General features: G+C 30.0%; 1 protein-coding gene across 1 annotated transcript in view; it reads left to right on the forward strand.

The window, feature by feature from the left end:
- The window catches only part of LOC145279599 (uncharacterized), a 1,226,395-nt gene that overhangs the window by 774,390 nt on the left and 427,831 nt on the right, over nucleotides 1-24,174 (forward strand). The window contains exon 4 of the mRNA XM_080130763.1: nucleotides 18,894-19,020. Within this exon, the coding sequence (XP_079986889.1) occupies nucleotides 18,894-19,020 (127 nt within the window). The remainder of the gene's footprint in view (nucleotides 1-18,893; nucleotides 19,021-24,174) is intronic.

Here is a 24,174-nt window from a genome sequence, read left to right on the forward strand (position 1 = left end):
TAGGCACAGATATAGAGTGGGGGAAATTTTTCACAGTGGATTCAGCTAGACGGGTGTTTTTCGTGAAAGTTTGGCGAGGGGGGACCAGGGATTGGAGTTCAGACGAGCACCTGCCATGAAAATAACGATAAAACAAGGATAGGCTCGCAACGTCTCTTCTGTGGGAGAGGGGTTGCAGGGTAGAGAAAAGGGCATCCCCCACTAAACCACGAAGTCTATTTTGTACTCTGTCAAGGCATGATAGGCTGTTTTTGGCAGCTCCTGCCCAGATATGGCAACAGTATTCCATCCTTGGTCGTACTTGGCTTTTATATAGATAGAGAATTGAATCAGTAGTGAGATATCTTCTGGAGCGGTAGAAGGATCCCACCATCTTTCCTGCGACCTTGGCAACAGACTTGATGTACGTGTTCCATTTCAGATCAGGAGTAAAGGTCAAACCCAGAAGCTTGTCAAAACACGGGATCTGACTGAATGGTTAATTGTAGGCATAGACCAATTCATACCATCTAAAAAATTCCAACAAAACCTAACAGACAGCCATGGTTCTCCCCAATAATAACCCTTATTCCCGAGTGGCTTCCGGGCCTTGATAAGTGGTGACCTCCATGTAAAAAAAAAAAATATATATATATATAAGAAACTGAGGCCAAACTATGATGCAATTTTAAAATAGACTTTTTTTAATATGCTGAGATATTCGATATAATATATTCACTTCGAAGCCAGAATCTATATATATCTAAAACTTTTTGACCGTCCGACTGGTCTTGCTTGCATCTTGTCTATTACAAATATTGTGGTCATGGAAACCAGATTGTATTTAATAAATTTCATACTCCTTTCCACAGTCCAGCCACAGTACAAATAAAATGAAATTATGTTTTGTAATGTTTTGGTTTCGAGTTCGATTTTAGCTGATGGTACTCAAATTATATTTTATTCTTCAATTTTGAATTCATGACTGCACATATATATGAAATAATTGACTCCATAATAATAAATGCGAAATCTGCGTATAGTAAAAATCATATTTAAGCGTATTTTACGACGGGGCTACTCCGGCCGACCCTGCTAGTTTTTATATACATTTTCCTAATTTTGCTCGTATTTACCCAAGTGAGTATAGACATCTAGTAGAAATGGAAAAACATACGTCACGATGTAAATACGATAAAGACAAGTTTGGGTGATGTGTTGTGCGTTTTCAGGCATGAAGATAAAGAAATACAAATTAGTGTTTGGTTTTAATTTCTATTATATAGATATTCACACACATATATTATGTTACATAATGTTCTGTAGCAGCCAGAATTGTGAACATCTCTTCAAAGCTAGAATAATACTTTTGAAAATAATTCTTTTTTTAATATTAAAATGGATGATATCAACTGTCTCTCATTGGCCATATTTTTGTTTTGAGCTTTATTTTTTTCTTTTCGCCACGTGTTCCAATTTTTTAACACTTCTAACTACCATTCTCTCGTTTGCTTGCCCTTTATACTAGCATCTCTCTCATAGACCTAGGACACCACTTGTTCCTTTTCTTTCTCATGACTTACATCTCCAAGGGATTTTTTCCTGGGCCCCAAAAAGATTAAACCATTCCTATAATGATCTGGTCTCTGTTGACTTTGAGGTGGAAATTAAGTTCTGTGCAGTTCTAATAAGTCCACCCTCCCAGGCTTTCTTACCTTGAGAAGGGGTTAGTTTATTGCTACTCGCCTGTGGCACGCTTACCGAGGAATGCAGAATTTTTATTCATTACTAGCAGGACCCGTTTATCACGGTTATATTTAGGGGATTCATTGCCCAAACTCCCAAAAAGGGGGTTGTCTACTCCAAAAGCCGTTCTTTACATGTGGATGATATGAGTATTTATGCCGAACGCCGTTCTTAAGATGGGGAGGTTGGTGGCGTCTCTTCCGAAAGCCGTTCTTAACATGGGGGTTTGGGAGGGGGGCAGACTTCCACCGGGCAATCTGCCAACCCTTGCAAAAAAGTAAACTACGGTTGTTATTAGTGGCCACTGTCGTCCCTGAACAATTACGGGCACTGGCTTTCACTGGCGATTAGTGCTGTTTGGGGTGATAACATGGTAATGTTTGAATTTTAAAAGAAAATCAATTAAGGGATGTGTAAATCAGTATGAATTAATAAAATTACAAAAATGTTCCATTAGAAAAATAATGGAAAGTAAAACAGAAGTTTTAGAAGTAAGAGATATATGAACTGTTTAGATTGATCAAATTAGTGTTAGCAGTCCTAGCTGTTTCCGTTTGTTCAAGTCTTCTTCTTTCAAACTTTTTCACCAATAGTATTAAAGTAAATTCCAGTTTTATGTCGTCTTTTTTAACAGGTAAAACAAAACAATTACGACTTCACTTCTTTGAGTCATGTCATCTTTAACACAGCGTTTGGAATAGACATCCCAAACTCCCAATGTTAAGAACGGCTTTCGGAAGAGACATCACCAACCCTCCCATCTTAAGAACGGCGTTCGGAATATATACCTATATCATCCACATGTAAAGAACGGCTTTCGAAGTAGACAACCCCATTGGGGGGCAAAAATTCCCCCAAATATAATCGTGATAATCGTTGTTAGCATACCCACCCGCAAATGCTAATTAACAAAAATCTTGGGGGTGGCAGTCTCGGTAGGAGAGAAGTAGATTTGATTATCGCATGTCAGTGAATTACAGTGGATAACACAGGTTTTTATATCTCTAGTAGTATAACTCTCCGCAAAATTTGAATAATATTTTTTTAATCAGTCTTTTAAACTTGTCTTTCTAAAGAAAATTGTGGGCGTGGACCTAATGTACAAATTTACCCCCTTCCATAAAAATGTTAACGTACGCGCGATGTCGAGAATCTAGTAGATCATAATGCCGAAATATTTATTTTTAATTCCGCGACGGTCGCAGGTTTAAATAAAGTATATTAAATAAAGTAAAAATCGTGACTATCTTTGAAAAAAAATATAATTAATTACTCGAAAAATTTACAAAGTAAGCGAGAGAGAGGGGGGAATAAATGTTTGTTGTTTTTTCTTTGGCATGGCAGAGAAATGTTTTTGTTTTCTTCAGCATAAAAAGAAATGTATAAAGCGGAAAAGAGAGAAAAGGAGAGAGAGTGAGATAGAAACTTCGAAAGAATATATACAGGGAGAGATAACGCAAACTTACACCGTAAAATGTAGGAAAATGAACACAGTAATTACTCAGAGGGCAAAAGTATGTATCATTGCGACGCCATATGTGAATGGTACATTATCGTTCGTTTTGCATGCGATTACCGTTAATCCGGAATATAGAAATGGTCCGAGCTCAGCTAATCAGATTGAGCGGAATTCGTCTGGGGGTATTTTATTTTGTTGCAATTGGAAAAGAGAAAGATTATGTTATGTCTATGAGTTTATAATTCAAAGGGTGAAACCCCCACATCTGTCGAAATGCAGATTTCCTCATGGTGATGACTGGGGGCGGTAAGATTACTTGATATCTAAAGGAAAAAATAGGAGCTACTTCCTCTAAAGATGGTTGCGATTGTGATGACATTGCTCATAGAATGAAATGTAGGATTATATAATAACGACTATTTAGTCTAAATGATGTTCTAAAGTTAGCTAATAGTCTTGTCATAATAAATTTTTATATGGAATCTGTTGTTGCAGAACTACGGTACTTTGGCCTAGAGGGGAATTTCTGCAATCAAAATATTATATATGGAGATGAACAGAAATATCGCAGTATTAAACGTAACGTTAAATTCCTTTTAAAACTGATTTTAAAAAACGAAAAGAAAATGAGACATGTGCACGCGAGTATTATGTTTTTCTAAACGGTTCACTTCCTGTAAGCAAAAAATAAAAAAATAAAACCAAGACCTAAAGACAGTAAGTCAAGTACGATAATCATTATGTTAGTGTGACACTATCTTTAAAAGGTGTTTTCAAATTACTTATTCTTAACATAAGTAATCTGTAATTGTCTGTATTTTTTAGATGACGTGTTTTCATTGATTGAGATTGTCGGACTGACTTCCTTATCTTGGTTGTTAGAGTCACAACGTTTCGGCCGTTTTGCCCTCCGGCCTTCATCAGATGTTTTGTATCGAACTGGGGAACCGTTTGTCCTAGTGGCTGTTTGTCCTAGTGGCCGAGTGGTCCTAGACGTTGTATCAAAGTTTACAGTTACTCAAAGGTGCTGAGTTCAATCCTGAATAAAGGCAGTGAAAAGTAACATTCAAAACAGAGAATCAGCAACTATGCCCCAGAGACTAGCTGGAGTCCGACCACGGTACCCCCGTAATGATAATAAAGGGTTGGGTTTGAGACTCCTAACAAACGGTTCCCCAGTTCGATACAAAACCCCTGATGAAGGCCGGACGGCAAAACGGCCGAAACTTTGTGACTCTAACAACCAAGATGAGGAAGTCAGTCCGACAATCTCAATCAATAAGTAATCTGTAATGTGTACTCTTCACGTATGCGAATCTGTGAAACAATTAGCAAACAGATAAAAATCCGATCATTCCCACGTACCAAAGTTTGACCTTATAGCAGCATATTTTTCCGGATGAAAACGGATTAAAAGTTTTCACATGTCTGAATATCCTATATGCCGAATTTCAAGTCTGTAGATGAGAAATTCGTTAATTATAAAGGTTGAGAATTGTTCTCACACACATTCTCACTTTAGTAAATATATAGATATATTTCAGGTGAAGAATATTCAAAAATACAAACATAAATTTAACAAAGTTTATATAATAGGTATAGATATTAGAGTAAGATATAATTTTTATTTATATTCAAACTAGTAAAGAAATCCAACATGATCTCCATTATCAATTATTGATACTAATCGATACAAAACCTACCTAAGAACACTGTCATGCACATAAATATCTTCGTGTGAACTTTCATAAAAATTAATCCAGCCGATTTCAAGTCTATAGGAAATACACTTGCACAAGCTCATTTTATATAATAATAGAGATTAACAATTTTTATAATAATTATAAGAACAATAGAGATAAGCAATTTTTTATATCGCTACACGGTCATGATAATGTTTCAGTCGCTTAGTCGATGAATAACTAACGAAAGAACTTTGCATCTCTTGACGAGATTGTTAGTTATAACTAGTCAACCGAAGCATTATCATGGTTATGTAGCGAAATTAAAAATGTGTTTAAATATAAATAAAAGTGCGTGTATATATATATATATATATATATATATATATATATATATATATATATATATTCAAGACGTATCACAAAAACAGATAGTATATACGTAAAAGTCGCGATATATCCGAACAGTCAGTGAGGTGGACGAGGCTAAGGATTTAGGCTTCTTACCATGGGGATCCGATTTCGAATCTCGCCAGATTCAGCCACTCTGATTAGTCGTAGACGACGGAGCACGTGTCAGTGGATAATTATATTTTAAATTTTCTGTCTTGAAATTGACCAAATATTATAGTGTCAAAACTCATATCCTAGAAATTGATTTGAGAGCCAGCCTGAAACAATGACTTCCGGAAATAAAAAAATAAATAAAAAAGAAAAAAGACAAGAGAAAAGCCTCGCTGAACAGTTATATGCGTTTCTTTTCTCTTTTCTCCCCTTAAGAAAAATACTACGCTCGAAAATTAGGAACATCAACAGCTACCATCCTGTACGACATATTATGTTGGTAAATAAAAGTAATATAATCTAAAATTATTGAAAAGATTTCTTCTAATATTATCATCATTCTTTTATATGCTAACTACGATGTTTTCTACGAACTGCATTGATATAGCCTTCAAACACAACTCCTTTCCCATTAGGCGTCAGTTTCTACGTCAGCAAAAAAGTGAAGAATTTTTAATATAAAGAGACAACTCTACAGTTGTGCAGTAGATTTATCGTTGTGACGTGCATAACCCGATAAGGAAGATCACAGGGTTGGCGAAAAACGATTCTCTGACAATATGGGCATGATTGATAGTTTCGAAAATCTTACTTTCTGACAAGACATCTGATAATTATACGAGAGTCGAGACATAAATCGATGGAAATGATAATAACAACAGATTAACAAAAAATGCTGGGGGCTTCTTGCCAATTTAGATTCTTCTCCATCTTATTATGATAGTAATGGATGCGGACGGCTGTGGAGTAGTGCCGGCTGTGTTGCGATCACGTTTGCAAATATATTCTCGCAAAACATAGATCCACTCTTCTTTTCACGAGGAAGATGCGAAGAAGAAAATAGAAAACTAAAGTGATGGATAAAATAGACATTGTGTTTCAGCATAAAATAACCGAACTTACCTTTAATGAATTTGTACGAACAGAATGAGCTAAATATGTAGAAATATCCGAATAATCTGCAATATCTATGGCGTAGTGGATAAATTACTTTGCAAAATTTACTTGTAAGTTTTGATCTTTTAAAAGTTTAAGGTTCAATCCTAAGTGAAGCAAAATATAATTGCGAGTTATTCAGGATTTTTACTCAGTCGTGGCTGACGGAACAAGAACATGCTACTCCGGAGTTTAAATAAATGGTTGCATCCGAAATTCAGCGCCGATTCCCTAGTTCGACAGAAAGCTTTCGAGTTCTACAGGAAGCGTCTCGTATTCGACAGAAAGATTCCTGAGTTCGACAACATACATCCGAAAAAGGTCGGACGGAACTGACCGAACTAACGTTTTGCGAATAACAGTGTAGACGAGAATAGTAAATAGTGTATTTCTAAATCAACCGATGGAAAAATATTTAAATTTTCGCTAAAGTTAAAATTTTCTATGGATTTTTGAAAAGTGATAATAACAAATTGTTTGCTGAAGCGTTTTGCAACTGAGAAATAACTCATAAAATAGTAAAATAAAACTATCGCATCTTTTGTTATATCAGCAAAACATTAATTGATAATAATTAATTCAATTCTAGTATATAATTTGGAGGTTTTATTTAAACTACTGTACTGTAATTTAATATATGATTAAAATCACGAAACGTGTGCAAGGTGGAGGTGTTTAAAAAACTTCTATGAGTTTCTTAAAGATGCGTGAATTTTTATTTTATTTATAAGTATATTATTTTATTTATAAGTATATTATATGTATTTATAAGTATATTATATTTATTTATAAGTATAGTATATGTATTTGTAAGTATATTATATTTATTTATAAGTATATTATATTTATTTATAAGTATATTATATTTATTTATAAGTATATTATATTTATTTATAAGTATATTATATTTATTTATAAGTATATTATATTTATTTATAAGTATATTATATTTATTTATAAGTATATTATATTTATTTATAAGTATATTATATTTATTTATAAGTATATTATATTTATTTATAAGTATATTATATTTATTTATAAGTATATTATATTTATTTATAAGTATATTATATTTATTTATAAGTATATTATATTTATTTATAAGTATATTATATGTATTTATAAGCATATTATATTTATTTATAAGTATATTATATTTATTTATAAGTATATTATATTTATTTATAAGTATATTATATTTATTTATAAGTATATTATATTTATTTATAAGTATATTATTTTATTTATAAGTATATTATATTTATTTATAAGTATATTATATTTATTTATAAGCATATTATATTTATTTATAAGTATATTATATTTATTTATAAGCATATTATATTTATTTATAAGTATATTATATTTATTTATAAGTATATTATATTTATTTATAAGTATATTATATTTATTTATAAGTATATTATATTTATTTATAAGTATATTATATGTATTTATAAGCATATTATATTTATTTATAAGTATATTATATTTATTTATAAGTATATTATTTTATTTATAAGTATATTATTTTATTTATAAGTATATTATATTTATTTATAAGTATATTATATGTATTTATAAGCATATTATATTTATTTATAAGTATATTATATTTATTTATAAGTATAATATATCTTTATAAGTATATTATATTTAATTATAAGTGTATTATATTTATTTATAAGTATATTATATTTATTTATGAATATATTATATTTATTTATGAATATATTATATTTATTTATAAGTATAGTATATTTATTTATGAGTATAGTATATATTTTTATAAGTATATTATATTTATTTATAAGTATATTATATTTATTTATAAGTATAATATATATTTTTATAAGTATATTATATTTATTTATAAGTATATTATATTTATTTATAAGTATATATATTTTTATAAGCATATTATATTTATTTATAAGTATATTATATTTATTTATAAGTATAATATATTTTTATAAGTATATTATATTTAATTATAAGTGTATTATATTTATTTATAAGTATATTATATTTATTTATGAATATATTATATTTATTTATAAGTATATTATATTTATTTATAAGTATAGTATATTTATTTATGAGTATAGTATATATTTTTATAAGTATATTATATTTATTTATAAGTATATTATATTTATTTATAAGTATAATATATATTTTTATAAGTATATTATATTTATTTATAAGTATATTATATTTATTTATAAGTTTAATATATTTTTATAAGTATATTATATTATTTATAAGTATAGTATATTTATTTATAAGTATATTTATTTATGAGTATAGTATATATTTTTATAAGTATATTATATTTATTTATAAGTATATTATATTTATTTATAAGTATATTATATTTATTTATAAGTATATATATTTTTATAAGTATATTATATTTATTTATAAGTATATTATATTTATTTATAAGTATATTATATTTATTTATAAGTATATTATATGTATTTATAAGCATATTATATTTATTTATAAGTATATTATATTTATTTATAAGTATATTATATTTATTTATAAGTATAATATATTTTTATAAGTATATTATATTTAATTATAAGTGTATTATATTTATTTATAAGTATATTATATTTATTTATGAATATATTATATTTATTTATAAGTATATTATATTTATTTATAAGTATAGTATATTTATTTATGAGTATAGTATATATTTTTATAAGTATATTATATTTATTTATAAGTATATTATATTTATTTATAAGTATAATATATATTTTTATAAGTATAGTATATTTATTTATAAGTATATTATATTTATTTATAAGTTTAATATATTTTTATAAGTATATTATATTATTTATAAGTATAGTATATTTATTTATAAGTATATTTATTTATGAGTATAGTATATATTTTTATAAGTATATTATATTTATTTATAAGTATATTATATTTATTTATAAGTATATTATATTTATTTATAAGTATAATATATATTTTTATAAGTATATTATATTTATTTATAAGTATATTATATTTATTTATAAGTATATTATATTTATTTATAAGTTTAATATATTTTTATAAGTATATCATATTTATTTATAAGTATAGTATATTTATTTATAAGTATAGTATATATTTTTATAAGTATATTATATTTATTTATAAGTATATTATATTGCTGTTAATTTATTGTATGTTCGTTCTACCTTTGCTCAGAAACTACAAGTTCAATTTTGTTTAGATTTTATATGAAGCTTTGTTATAATAAGGTGCAGAGTACTAACTATTATTGTATCCGTTCGATGTACATTTAGGAATTAATAAATTGATAAGGATTAGAATTTAATCCAAAGGTCAGCACAAATTTAACGATATTTAACTATTAATTTGGCATGAACCTCTCATTCAAGTACAAGGAATATAAATTTTGCCCGTTTTTAACGGGATAAAATGTCTAGTGTGTATATATTCTCTCTAATGAATAAAAATATTTATATATATATATATATATATATATATATATATATATATATATATATATATATATATATATATATATATATATATAAGAACAAGTAGTTAATAAAACATGTTAAAACACTTTGGAAAAGAGTTAAAACATATTTAATTTTAAAAAGGAAACACTAAATAAATTGATAGTCCTTAATCCGCGGAGTTTCGAAGAAATACTTTCCTTCTCATCAGAGGGTATGATTTAGCAAAATGCGGGATCGGATTTTGCTTGCAAAAGTATTAAATGAAACTACAAGTAATAGACTATCCATTCACGTGAAATCACTTTTTTATTCACTCTATTCCCTCTGCTTCACTTTTTGTTATCAAGTAATATCTATTCCTTTTGTCGTGGTAATAACGTCTCTTCAGTTTTCTATTATTCATAATTATCATGTGTACTTATAAGGAGTTCTCATACAATCATCACAGATTACATACTAACAGCAACCAGTGGTGTTCTCCAAACCCTGGCTTACAACAAGTCTCATAAGATTTCCTTTACCATTTACCTCTTTCGATAACTTTACGTTTTCGCAACTGCGACCCGCTTGCAATTGACTTCTCAGTGACAATGACCATTGGTTTCCACTGGAATGTGGGTGGTAAGAAGAATGTGGGTGGTATCTTACCACCCACATTCTTCTTACCACCCACAGGTAAGTTCTGACTAATGTCTCGTTTCCTCGATCTGTTCATTTCCTTTGACCCTACCCGACTATTTGGTGTGGTGACAGTCGAGGCCAATATAACAAGTTTTTACAATCTTGCGTTTTAGTTTTCTTTCTTCTGTGTAATTTTCCTGTTTTTGTATTACCTCTCTTATACTTTCTTATTTGGCTGTGTATTTTGAGAAATCCTTTCGCTTCAGATTGATTGAACCGTTCTTAAAACGTTATAACCCTTTGAGTATTTGATGAAAATGTTTCAACGTCGTTATCTAATTTAAAAACATGTATAAATTAGATCACAAAAAAAAATGAGACGAATTTCGAAATAAGGAATGTTGTAGTTGTTTAGTTAACCAAAAGAATGTTTTTATTCTCTTTTTAAAATTAATTTTCTTAATTTTGTTGTGGTAGGGATGCGGGGAGGGGGTCTACCGGTTGTCAGACATTCACACGTTATCTAATACATTCCAACCTAGGGATCTTTTTAAGATTCTTATCTTCACTTTAAGTAATATTGTTTGCATCTTGCTTGTACTTAGTTCACTGGGTATATTTGCCAGCGATATATTGACATGCTTTTTCATTAATCTAGTCGATCCCATAATTACTGAAATGACGGAGATGTACCTAAGATTCCAGTTTCTGTTGATGTCGTACAAAAGCATTTTGTATTTGCTTACATTTTACTATTAACTTTGTTTAACCAAACATGATTGGGGGCTGACTTTTACTAAGGTTGCTTCTTTCATTTTTCTTTTGTTGTTGTTCACTATCACTATTTCAATTCTAATAGCTCGAATGTAAAAGTTTATGAATTGTAAAATAGTGGTCACGGTTGTGACTCAACTTGTTAGAATCATGTGTAGTATGTATGTATATGTATATTTAAACATATATATGTATCTGGGTGTGTTCCTGTCTGAGTATGTAAGTGTTTGCAAATACACTTTTATAATACAGGTAAGCTACACAACGGCGTTTATGTATAAAATTATCAAGCCAAATTCTTATGAAAATGGAACATGGATGTCTGTGTAGCTTGTCATATATATATATGTATATATATATATATATGTATATGTATGTATATGTATATGTATGTATATGTATATGTACGTATATGTATATGCATATGTATATATATATGCATATGTATATATATATGCATATGTATATGTATGTATATTATGTATATGTATATATATGTATATGTATATATATGCATGTGTATATATATGCATGTGTATATATATGCATATGTATATATATGCATATGTATGTATATGCATATGTATATGTATGTATATTAATATGTATGTATATGTATATGTATATGTATATGCATGTACATGTATATGTATGTATATATGTATATGTATACAGATATATGTGTATATATATGCATGCGTATATATACATGCGTATATATACATGCGTATATATACATGCGTATATATACATGTGTATATATACATGTGTATATATACATGTGTGTATATATATGTGTATATATATATGTATATATATATGTGTGTATATATATGTATATATTGCAATTAGGAAGGGAAGATTTTTGATTCATGATTAAAAGTAAATTTGTATATATATAAATATAGATATAGATATATTCCTATAATAGTTTTAATAAGAATAATTTCCAAAGAGGGGAAAAGGGGAATATGAGAAGAAAAAAGAGAAATGGGGAGCCAGCTGACCGATTTCGACCCTCGCTTCTCAAAGCTGTATCGTATTTGTTTTTTCTCTCCCAGTAAATTGAATAAAACGCAATTTTAATCGCTTTTTCATTCTTTGTTTTAAAAATTCCCTCGATACAGCTTTGAGAAGCGAGGGTCGAAACCGATCAGCTGGCTCCCCATTTCTCTTTCTTTCCTCTCCTGTTCCCCTTTTTCCCCTTTTTTCTGGAGAGAAGATCAAAAGGAATATATATATGTATATCTATATGTTTATATATACAAATTAACTTTTAATCATGAACCATAAAAGTCTTCCATTCCTTATTACAATATTAAAATTTTGTACCCCTAAAAACAATATGTGCATATATATGTGTGTATATATGTGTGTATATATATATACTTGTGTATATATGTATATATATCTATATATATATATGTATATATGTGTGTGTATATATATGCATGTGTGTATATATATGTATATATATATATGTATATATATGTATATATATGTATATATATATATATATATATATATATATGCATGACATCTTAATACGTTGTTGGTCTTCTCGAATGTGATGTAATTAACAGTAGGGTATTGGGTCTAATGTAAGATACCTGGAGATGTTCTTTTATTAAATTTTATATATATATATATATATATATATATATATATATATATATATATATATATATATATATATATATATATAGATGGTACTCTGGGATAATTTGACCCGGATTCTATCAAAATTCCCGTCAAGCATGGATTGGGCGATACCGGCACACATCGGTTTCGACCGAGCGTTGTAATAGACACAGACTAATTTAAAAACAAACAAACCGGAAAAAAATACAAATCCAAATAATCAAAAATAAAAAAAACTACTGAAAATATTTTTATTTATTTTATTTTTATTTTTATTTATTTATTTATTTTGAAATCAACAAAAAGTTGGGTTTTTTTTCTTTTTTCTTTAAGAAAAGAGAAAAGTTACTTTTTTTTACTGTAAGTTTTTTTCAAAACCTTTTGTTCAGTCAAGTTTTTATTTGGGTGAGAGGAGGTCCACAACAATTTTATAGTTTTTTTTAATGAAAATACATTAAAATATGTTTACAAAAAGCGTAAATTGTTGGATGAAACTACAGGGAAAAAAACTTTTTCAAGAAAACAATATTTTTATTATTTTTATATATTTTTTATAAGGCTCTTTATTGACGTCGGAAGAACTTTCTCGAGATGGGGATATTTCCCTTAGGAATCTTAACCTTCGATCGACTATTGAACGACCATCGGCGGCAAAAAAAGAGGGAGATGGGGGGGGTAGAGGAAATGGAAGGAAGCTCCCTAAGAACTGGGTAGCTTGCGAAAATGTGATTTATGATGGGTCGTTTCGAATTTTTGTCTCCACATAAATTCAAGTAAAAATGTACCCAGAAGCTCCCGGTTGGTCCCGCATTCTTGCTTGTTTCGCTGTTTTGCTTCTTTCCCACATCCTATCGACGTGGTTTGTTGTTGCCTTCGTCGCAGGGTCTACAAAATGTATACTTATGATTCACTACCAGGTGGTCGGTGAGATCCTTCTCCTCCTACTTTGTTATAGGCCCTTTCAACAATCAAATATACGAATGTAGTCCCCGGCGGAATATATTTGTTTATTATTGGAACAAGGGTTTCGGCGTTGTGATTTGGTACGGTCACCAAAAAAACCCCTCTTTGTTGATGATGTAAATAAAAAATCGATTAGCGTTTCAACATTTGAACAACACTCGGCTGAAACCGATGATTGCCGGTCTCGCTCAATCCACACTTGACGGGAATTCTCAAGAATCCGGGTAAAATTATGCATACTTATACTTATATATATATATATATATATATATATATATATATATATAGAGAGAGAGAGAGAGAGAGAGAGAGAGAGAAAGAGAGAGATAGATAGATAGATAGATAGATAGATAGATAGATAGATATACTAGCAGGCCGCCCGGTATTGAGCTATGAAGGCATGTTTGCTGCAAAACCAAAAATTAAAACATAAAACAATAGCTATTACGTTACACGTGCATATTCGTAAGGCCGTCGTTCGACATCTACCTGAAAAATTCCATTTGTTTTAATTTTCACACTTTTGCGCCGATTTTCCCCTAGCTAAAACGCAAATATAAAGTTTCGCATGGTTCGAATACCCTATATATTAAGTTTCATGTCTGTAGACGAAAAACTGACCGAAGAGCTAGTACGTAAAATTTGAACAAGTATATATACGCATACATAAATATATATAGAAAGAGGTTTGTGTTTTTTTGTTTTTTTTGTTGTTTTTTTTACACAGTGATCACCACTTATCAAGGCCACTTATCAAGGCCCGGAAGCCACTCAGGGATAAGGGTTATTGCAAGTACATTACGCTAGTGCGGAGATTTGATGAAGTTATTTACTCAAGGGGGCGGTTCATTAGGAATTTGTTAACGTTGGACTTGAACACATCCAAGTTGTAGTCCGGTAGGAAGCAGGCAGACGGAACATATACTATAAGGTTTTTACGCAAATATTACGTATAGGTATAAATCATTTAGAATATCTGCATGAATATAATTGCACTTAAGAATTAACTGAAGATGATCCTCCTAGAAGAAAACAAAAAAAAACTAATAGGGAATTAATTAAAATGAATGTTTCAAAGAATATGCAAATTAGCTCGGTCTTTTGCTAGTGAATACAATTCCACGACCCATATATAACAAAGTTGTATTTTTTTGTTTAAATAAATAGAATAAAGGGGTTTTAATATGAATATCAGTACGCAAAAGCCTAAATTTATAGGAGAATATATATATATATATATATATATATATATATATATATATATATATATATACATGTATATAATTCGAATTGCATGTTGTATCCACGAATATTCCTTTTAATATATTTAAATATGCATAAAAAATCTATACGAAAAATCTATAAATGTTTATATCTTAACTGTATTCATTTTCTATGTGTTGACGTGTAGGAATGCAAAAAGTCTTTATAAAAAAAAGACTATTTCTTTCAAAAGCACATAATTTTCGACCGATCCTTCGATCTTCCTCAGTGTGGAAGATCGAAAGATCGGTCGGAAATTATGTGGTTTTGAAGCAAATATTCTTGTTTTCTTTTTTAAGATTTTATTGTATTCCTACACGTCACCAAACAGGAAATAAATACAGAAAAGATATAAACATTTATATATTTTTCGTATTGGTTTTTTATTCATATATATATATATATATATATATATATATATATATATATATATATATATATATATATTGTGTACTTTCATTTCAGTAAACATTGTTCAAAATACTAAATCTTCTGCTTAATAATACCTTTTTCATTCCTGCGATTCTTCTGATTCATTTTGTCAAAATTAATAAAAATATATATATTTGGTTGTCTGAATTGACGTGCCATTTAATAGCTACTTTGAAAATTCTCTTTTATTTTACTATCCAGTTCTTTTTTTTTTCTTTTTTTTTTTTTTGCTCGTTTGCTTTTTTACCCGATATTACTCTGACGAAGAATCGAAATTGTTCATGATACATGTGAAATAGACATAAATTGTGTTTATTTTGACACAAAAAATATAATCAGAAAAATCAAAAAAGAATAATTAAGCCGACGATTTTTTATTTTTTTAAAATTCTTGCTCTCTATAATAATATAGAAATAAATACAATTGATAAATATACAAAATCATTCACCAAACAAACCTCTACGCGGTTAATTGGAGCAATTAATATAAGCATTTAGAGATGAGAATTCTAAAAGTTAATATAAAAAAAACAACTTTATTACATTATCGACAACATAACTACTAGGCTATGAACATTCTGAAACTAAATGGTTCCGAACTAATGCCATTAAGCCAGCTTTTTTGTAGATTTGTAAATCTGGCCCTTTCTTCTTTTCTGATGAAAATAATTTGGCTTCGAAATTCCATGGACTAAAGCTATTTTGGTGGTTTTCTTTATTAATCTAATGATGTTTACAATTTAACTTCAAATTCTCATCTCTTACTTTCTGAATACACACACACACACACACACACACACACACACATATATATATATATATATATATATATATATATATATATATATATATTCATAATACTGCTACTACTTAGGTCTACCTACGTATTGAACACTTCAATTAAATAGTATATATAATATATATATAATATATATGTATAATATATATTATATATATATATATATACGATAGATAATCTTAAAATATATGTATATTCATGAAATACTAATACTTTTTATGTATATATAGAGAGTGAAAAGGAGTTTTAAAAAAATTTAAAAAAATAAAAAATAATTCATTTTATAACTAAAAGGGAAAAATATGTAAGTGATTAATCGGTGACAATCCCAATAATACTTTTGTCCCTGGTGCTCTCTTCGTTGCACTGAAAAATCCTCGCATTATTTTTGCATAAAGTACTACACATTGGTCGCTTATCACAATCGTTGTAATCGTGTATAGTTGCATAACTACTTCATTGTTAAAATATCTTCATGTTTATAAAAATGCTTCGCGCTCTTCTAACAGCATGTGATATTTCTTCCGATCAGTTTTGATACTGCCAACGGCTTGAAAGGATATCTTTTCAAAACACAAAACTGGCCATTAATCACATTGTGAGAATTATAGCATCACTGACAATTCAGCGCAACGCATCCATCATGTTTTAACAAAAAGTATATTGTATGAAAATATATTGAAAACACTTTCTCTTTGTGAAATCTCGCTTGGAAGAACATGACTTCTTCTCAGCGAGCATCATTTTTTGTTATGTATATATGAACCTTTATCAGATTAGCGAAGGTGGTGTTCATCAAACCAGATGTTCTGCTGTCATAAGACACAAAGCACTCGATGAACCTAGTTACGGAAATTATGTATGAATATTTAGATGTGCATAAAAATTAACATGGAAAATGTTTTCCATGGGGTTAGAATTAGCAATGAACAATTCTATCATAGATTAAGAGTAGAACAAGGGAAGGAGCAAAATTCAACCCCTTCATTTTCTAGGTGCCTAATTATCGGAAAGCATTTTACTCTAATATTTTCTTTCTTCAGACTGATAGACTTTGGAATTCCCTGCCTGTTTCTTTTTTTCCCTGACTGTATTAACCTGTACAAGTTTAAATGAAATGTAAATAGATATCTCGTTGCTCAATTTCCTATATTTCCCTGTTAGACACGATCCTAAATAGTAACACCTTACCTCCAAATTACAATGCGATTTGTTTGCTATGAAAAAGGGTAACAAAAAAGTACGTGTACTAGAAGGTACATCATTAGTGGACGTCCACACTGACACGTAGCGCAGAACGGATGAAAAGGTTCTCGTTTGCCAGAACTGATTATGTTCTATCACAGCTTTCGAAGTTTCGTCTTTGTTTACATTCTACTCCGCTAAGTACATTTGGGAAAAAATAAAATAAAATATAAAAGATCAAGAGCGAACGAAGTAAAAAGTTCTTCAGATTTTTTGTCATACAATAATATGGCTACCAGGTAAGAAACGAAGACCGAAACATCGCCTGTTACATAATCACTGCGACAACAAAAAAAAAAACTGAAGAAAGGTGACTATAGACTAACCGTTATAACTTATATATCAGATTGATAAGAAAGTTCTGACAGTTTTAAACTTTTAAATTCAGATATACATATCTCGGCTGCAACAAAAATTTGTTGATAGAAATAAGCACCATCAAAATCAACACACATTCGCCAAGGCAAAACAAATGCATTTATGCCAGTAACGTAAACGAAATCTTGCGTCCTGGAGCCGATGACATCGCTGAAGGCGTTTTTGATATCGCTTAGCTTTTCGAAGCATTTCTCATGCAGAAATTGTCGAGATACTTGAAAACGTGGTAGTCGGTAGATAAGAGGTATGGTGACTATGGCGGATGAGACAGTTTCGTAGCCCAATTCGTTCATCTTCTGCAGAGTCGGACAGTTGTGCATGAATTGGTTTCAACTAGGGTCCTTAATTGGTCGTTGTTAACATCCGATGGCCGACCACTACGCTCAGTATCTTCAAGACTGTCGTCGCCGCCACGAAATTTCTTAAACCACCATTGTGCTGCGCATTCAGTTAGTTCATGGATCAAACGCTTCGTTTTTATCACGAGCTGTTTCAGCAGCTTTTCGGCCTAGTTTGAATTGGCGTAAGAAAATTGTGCGAATTTGCCTTTATTTTTCTATCTTGTATTCAACGTTCGTAAAAGAATATATAATTGTTGTAAAACGATTGTAATTTTAATGATTAGATAGAGCGAAAAACGCTCTTTTAAATTATATGTAAAATAAAGGTAATATAACGAAAACTTATTTGAAAATATATCATTTGTAATCCAAACTAAAATTTCCACAAGATCCTTCTTTTCAATCTAATAGTATTCCCGCCAACGTATTCCAATACATCCACTCGTTGTGCTGAAAAATATTACTTAATAAAGATAAAAGTAACCTTGAATCTTCTATGATTTTTTCAAATATACAAAAACTTGCTTCATGTAACATATTCACTTTTTTTGGTCACTTTTTCAGGAAGTAATCATGGTGGTGTGGTTTACACTGGAGTATCTGCTCCGAATTTGGTCTGCCGGATGCCGTTCTAGATATCAAGGATGGATGGGGAGGATTAAATTCGCTAGGAGGCCCTTCTGTGTGGTAGGTACGTACTGCTTTCTTCTTTTTATGTGAGGATCAAAGAATTCGGGGACATAGTTGGTGAGTCAACACGTGACAGGCTACCCCCAAGAAGAAAGTGGACATCGCTGATAATTAGCCATAACATCATGAAAGGCCGAATATCATTTGAACTCATTTTTACGCTGAGAATCGCCAATATGCATTCAGGTAAGAGCAACATTTTCGCCATAACTGCTAACGTGCAAGATAGAACTGTGTATACAGAGACTGGATCTAAACAACGTTGAAACAGCATTTATAAAATCCGTTTTGGCTTGTGTTAATATCATACAAATATTAAAACAAGTCTATATATATAAATATATAAATGTATGTCTGTAAAGAATACAATACATGAAGTACATGTATATCTCTTTAATTTATGTCGTCTTAAATTTAGTGATGTAGGAGTACAAAATGTTTTTGGCCGTACTTTTCGTCTTCCTCAATGTAATAAATGGGGGAATGTGTGCCCGATGGGAATGATGTAACCAATGAGAGGGTTAGCATTTACGTTTTAAGGTGGTCAGTAACTTGGCTGGCATAATTGACCGTTCTTCAATATCTGAGTGAGTCATAAAAAGTTGGTGTGCATATAAATGCACACACACGCACTCACCTGTATATATACATGCACATACATGCATACACATATGTAAATAAGGAGAGGGTGGTGCAGAGGAGAGAAAAGGAATATTTATTTGCAGGAAAATATGGAGTTATAAAGGATTTACTGGTGAGGCTTTCGCCTTTCTGCTTTCACGAAACCCATTTATAACAACTACATTATATACATACGAGATGTTTTCAAAAGTAATGCCTACTATTTTTTATTCCGTCCGAATGGATCAAAGGGGATTGCAGATTGCATTGATCTAGTGACTGAATTTATGCATTCATGACCAGAAAGTTATATCTCTTCCTTGCAGATACTGGCGGTATGAGACCCTTCGAATGCAACCCTATGTAAATACTTGCGTCATAAGCAGACAGGCATCGCTGAATTTCTCTCAAATGTACATTGATAAGCTGTGACTATGTAAAAAAAATAAATCTTGAGAACAAAAGGTAGCTTGTTTTAACGGTATCACTTGCGTTTTCGTTGCTCTTTAACTTTTGGAGTTAAAAAAAGAGGTTTTGTTTTGAAACAACATTGCTCCCTCTCTCTCTCTCTCTCTCTTTCTCTCTCTCTCTATCTATATATCTAATATATATATATATATATATATATATATATATATATATATATATATATATATATAATTATAAAATTCAGATCAGCTTCTTGCTTGGGCGTTTAAATCGTCCATCCGGTTTGTGACTTCTGGTTTCAAATACCTTATCTGCTTACTTATTTCATGACCGGCCTTTTTAAATTCTAATAACAAAAGCAACTGCTCTTGTCCATCAAATCAGGTATGATGTCCTCAAGGCAAACGAGCATATAAAAACAGATCTACAAAAGAGGAGGCAAAAATGAGAGAACTGTATCAAACTGTACGAACAAATTCCATCTTTCAAAATTGAGGAGTTAATACCTGAGATGATCATATCATAACAACAGAATAGATAGTGCACTACCCTCACCAACAAAAGAAGCTAGTTCCTGGAAAGCAGATACTATATAGATGCTACACCCAAAGGGTACATTATCAAGAAAGGATTACACGCATGCACTTAAAAAGTATACGGTAATTTTTGGAATAAATTACTTATGGAAAGAGAATGGATACTACATTAAACTTTCCCTTTAATCGAGATGTAATACTTAAAAGCATTACTCCTCCTTAAAATATAGGACGTAATTCCTTGGAGGGCCGTTTTATAACAGATCCAATTCTACACTACCCATCTATAATAGAATAATAAATTGAATCCGTTTTTTTTTGTTTGATTTTTTTGTTTGTTTGTTTGTTTGTTTGCTTCCACCCCCCCCCCCCCCAACAAAAGGAGGGTGGACCTGTAAATTCATGTTTGTCCGTTCGTCTGTCCGTTCGTCTGTCCGCACTTTTCTCAATAATTACGCCATGGAAATTTTTGAAATTTTGCACGAACATTAAACATGATATGAGTAAAAATTTAATAGAATGGATATTCCGGGAAAACTCCGATTGCCCCCTAAGGGTGCCTTTCGGGTTAAAATGGTTATATTTACACTTTTGTGCATATTAAAATAAAAATTGATGCGTTGAATTTTCATAAAACTTTCTGAAAAGTTGTAACTAACTGAGTTATGTATAATTTTGTTTGTCTATACTTCGCGATAACTCTGGGACGTGTTCTAGGGGCTTCTTTAGGGCTAATAAAACACTCCATTTTGGGGACTATTTTACCATATTTGTCCAAAATTTTCTCTGTAGTTCTATTTAGACGTTTTGCATGGTGCTCAACTCAGATTCATTAGCCACTAAACATCGATATTTTATACTAATTATGGGCTTAAGATAGCAAAATATCTATCATATCACTATATACATATGAACCAAATAAGCATTAGAATTCACAGGGGAATCAGTTAATCTAAAAATAGAATTAATCTCCGCATCAATTCAGTGTCCAATTTAGCAGAAATTTATTATTTTGCCTCAGGATCATCTAAGCATTCATTAATTATAATAAATGTGTCTATTTCTTACAGATTTCTTTCTCACCTCTTTCTCTATTACATATATACTTTCTAGTTTCCTTTACATTATATATATATATATATATCTATATATATATATATATATATATATATTCATATATATGCATATATATACATATATATATACATATATATAAATATAAATACAAATATATATACATATATATACAAATATATATACATATATATATACATATATATATACAAATATAAATATATACAAATATATATACATATATATACAAAAATCATGAAAATGATGGAAATAGTATTCCGACAAAATAGAGAAAATGAAAAGGAACAAACCGTATTATGTGTTCATCAACGTTTCGTCTTTATTTCGAGACTTCCTCTGGATGAATGAGATTAAGAAACAAAAAACACCAGTACAAAATATTTGAAAATGTTTCACGTGCACAGTGTGACGCAGTTTTATTTCAGAGAAACGGAAAAAAGACGTTGGAAATTCAAAAAGGAGGGGGAGGGCTGGCGCTGTTAAAGAGAAGGAAATTTTAGTGACGTCATATAGTCGTTAATGTAATTTTAAAACTATTAACGCAAGTTAATATTCTTATTGGGAAAAAGATATATCTGTTGAAATTCAAATATAAGTTTGTAACAGAAATAAAAAATATATATATATACATATATATACAAATATATACATATATATAGACATATATATGTATATATATAGACATATATATATACAAATATATATATATGTATACAAATATATATGCGTATATATACAAGTATATATATATATATGTACAAATATATACATATACGAATATATAGATATACATAGATATATATATACAAATACATGTATACACATATATATACATATATTTATTTACATATATATATACATATATATGCATATATATACAAATATATGTATACACATATATATATATACATATGAATGTATACCCACATATATATGAATATATATGTATGCACATATATATACATATATCCATATGCATATATATACATATATACATATATAGAGATATATGTATACACATATATGCATATATGTACATATATAAATACGTATATATACATATATATTCGTATATATATGCATATATATATGCGTATATATATGCATATATATGCATATATATACATATATATACAGATATAATTACATATACATATATATACATACATATGCAAATACATGTACATATATATACATATATATAAATACATATACATATATATAAATACATATACATATATATACATGTACATATACATATATACACATATATTTACATATGCATATATATACATATACATACGTATACATATATATATGCATATATATATATATACATATGCTTACATATATATACATATATATACACATATATATACACTTATATATAAAACAACCGCAAAGGCGTCTACAAGATGATGCATATCAGTCACCGTATGAGCCACCAGATCACAGTCGTCCGCATAGAGCAAGTCAGGAACCGTGTTGGTAAGTACCTTTCTACTTGCATTGAAACGCTTAATGTTGAACAACCCCCCAGTAGTTCGGTAACGAATGCAGACCCCATCAGAGCAACCCCCAAATGCCATCCGAAAGACCATGGTGAAATATAACGCAAAGAGTGTGGGTGCTGGAATGTCTCCATGCTTAACACCATTTTCTAAGGAGTAATGAGATAGGATCCGCCAGCTTTCCCCTAACGTTGATCACAGCCTTCATATCATCGTGTCAGGACAGCCAAACTGTTTCAGAATCTTCCACAAAGCATCCCTATTGACTGTATCAAAGGCCTTAGTTAAAACGATGAACACCTGATACAGTCCGTTTTGCTGTTCTATGCATTTCTCCTGTAGTTGTCTGGCTGTAAAAATCGTATCCACTGTCGCTCGAAATCTTCTGAAATCACATTGCGACTCAGGCAAAACATCGTCAGTAATGTGCTCCAGCATTGTCTAGCATGATCCTACAGAGCACCTTATCGGCAGCAAAGAGATGCCCCGATAATTTCCACATTCATCTCTACTACTCTTCCCCTTGTATAGCACTACCATCAATGCATCCCACCAATCCTGCGGATACACTCATCCCGCCCAGCAGTCTGCAACAAGTCCGCTAAGCGTTGCATCCTCTTGGGTTCAGAACATTTAAAGATCTCCGCATACAAATGATTCAGGTCAGGAGACTTTCCATTGTTCAGCTTATGGACAGCTGCTTCAACCTCCTGGATAGAAGGAACCTCTCCCAAGATATCCTTGGCCGGATTGCTAGGAATTGACCTAACAAATTCCTGATCAACGTAAGGTCTGTTCAGGAGGTCATTGAAATGCTCCTTCCATCTATGAAGAATATCAATAGGGTCTCGAGCGAAGAGGAGTGATAGGTGGTCTGGATGGTCCGTAAATTGCACGCAGTAGGCTGTATAAGACCTTGATGTTGTTCGAATCCGAGGCATGCTGTATTTCGTCAGCTTTCTG

The sequence above is a fragment of the Euprymna scolopes genome, chromosome 7 (genome assembly GCF_053919585.1).
Source record: "Euprymna scolopes isolate OS-2025 chromosome 7, ASM5391958v1, whole genome shotgun sequence".
Classification (NCBI taxonomy): domain Eukaryota; kingdom Metazoa; phylum Mollusca; class Cephalopoda; order Sepiida; family Sepiolidae; genus Euprymna; species Euprymna scolopes.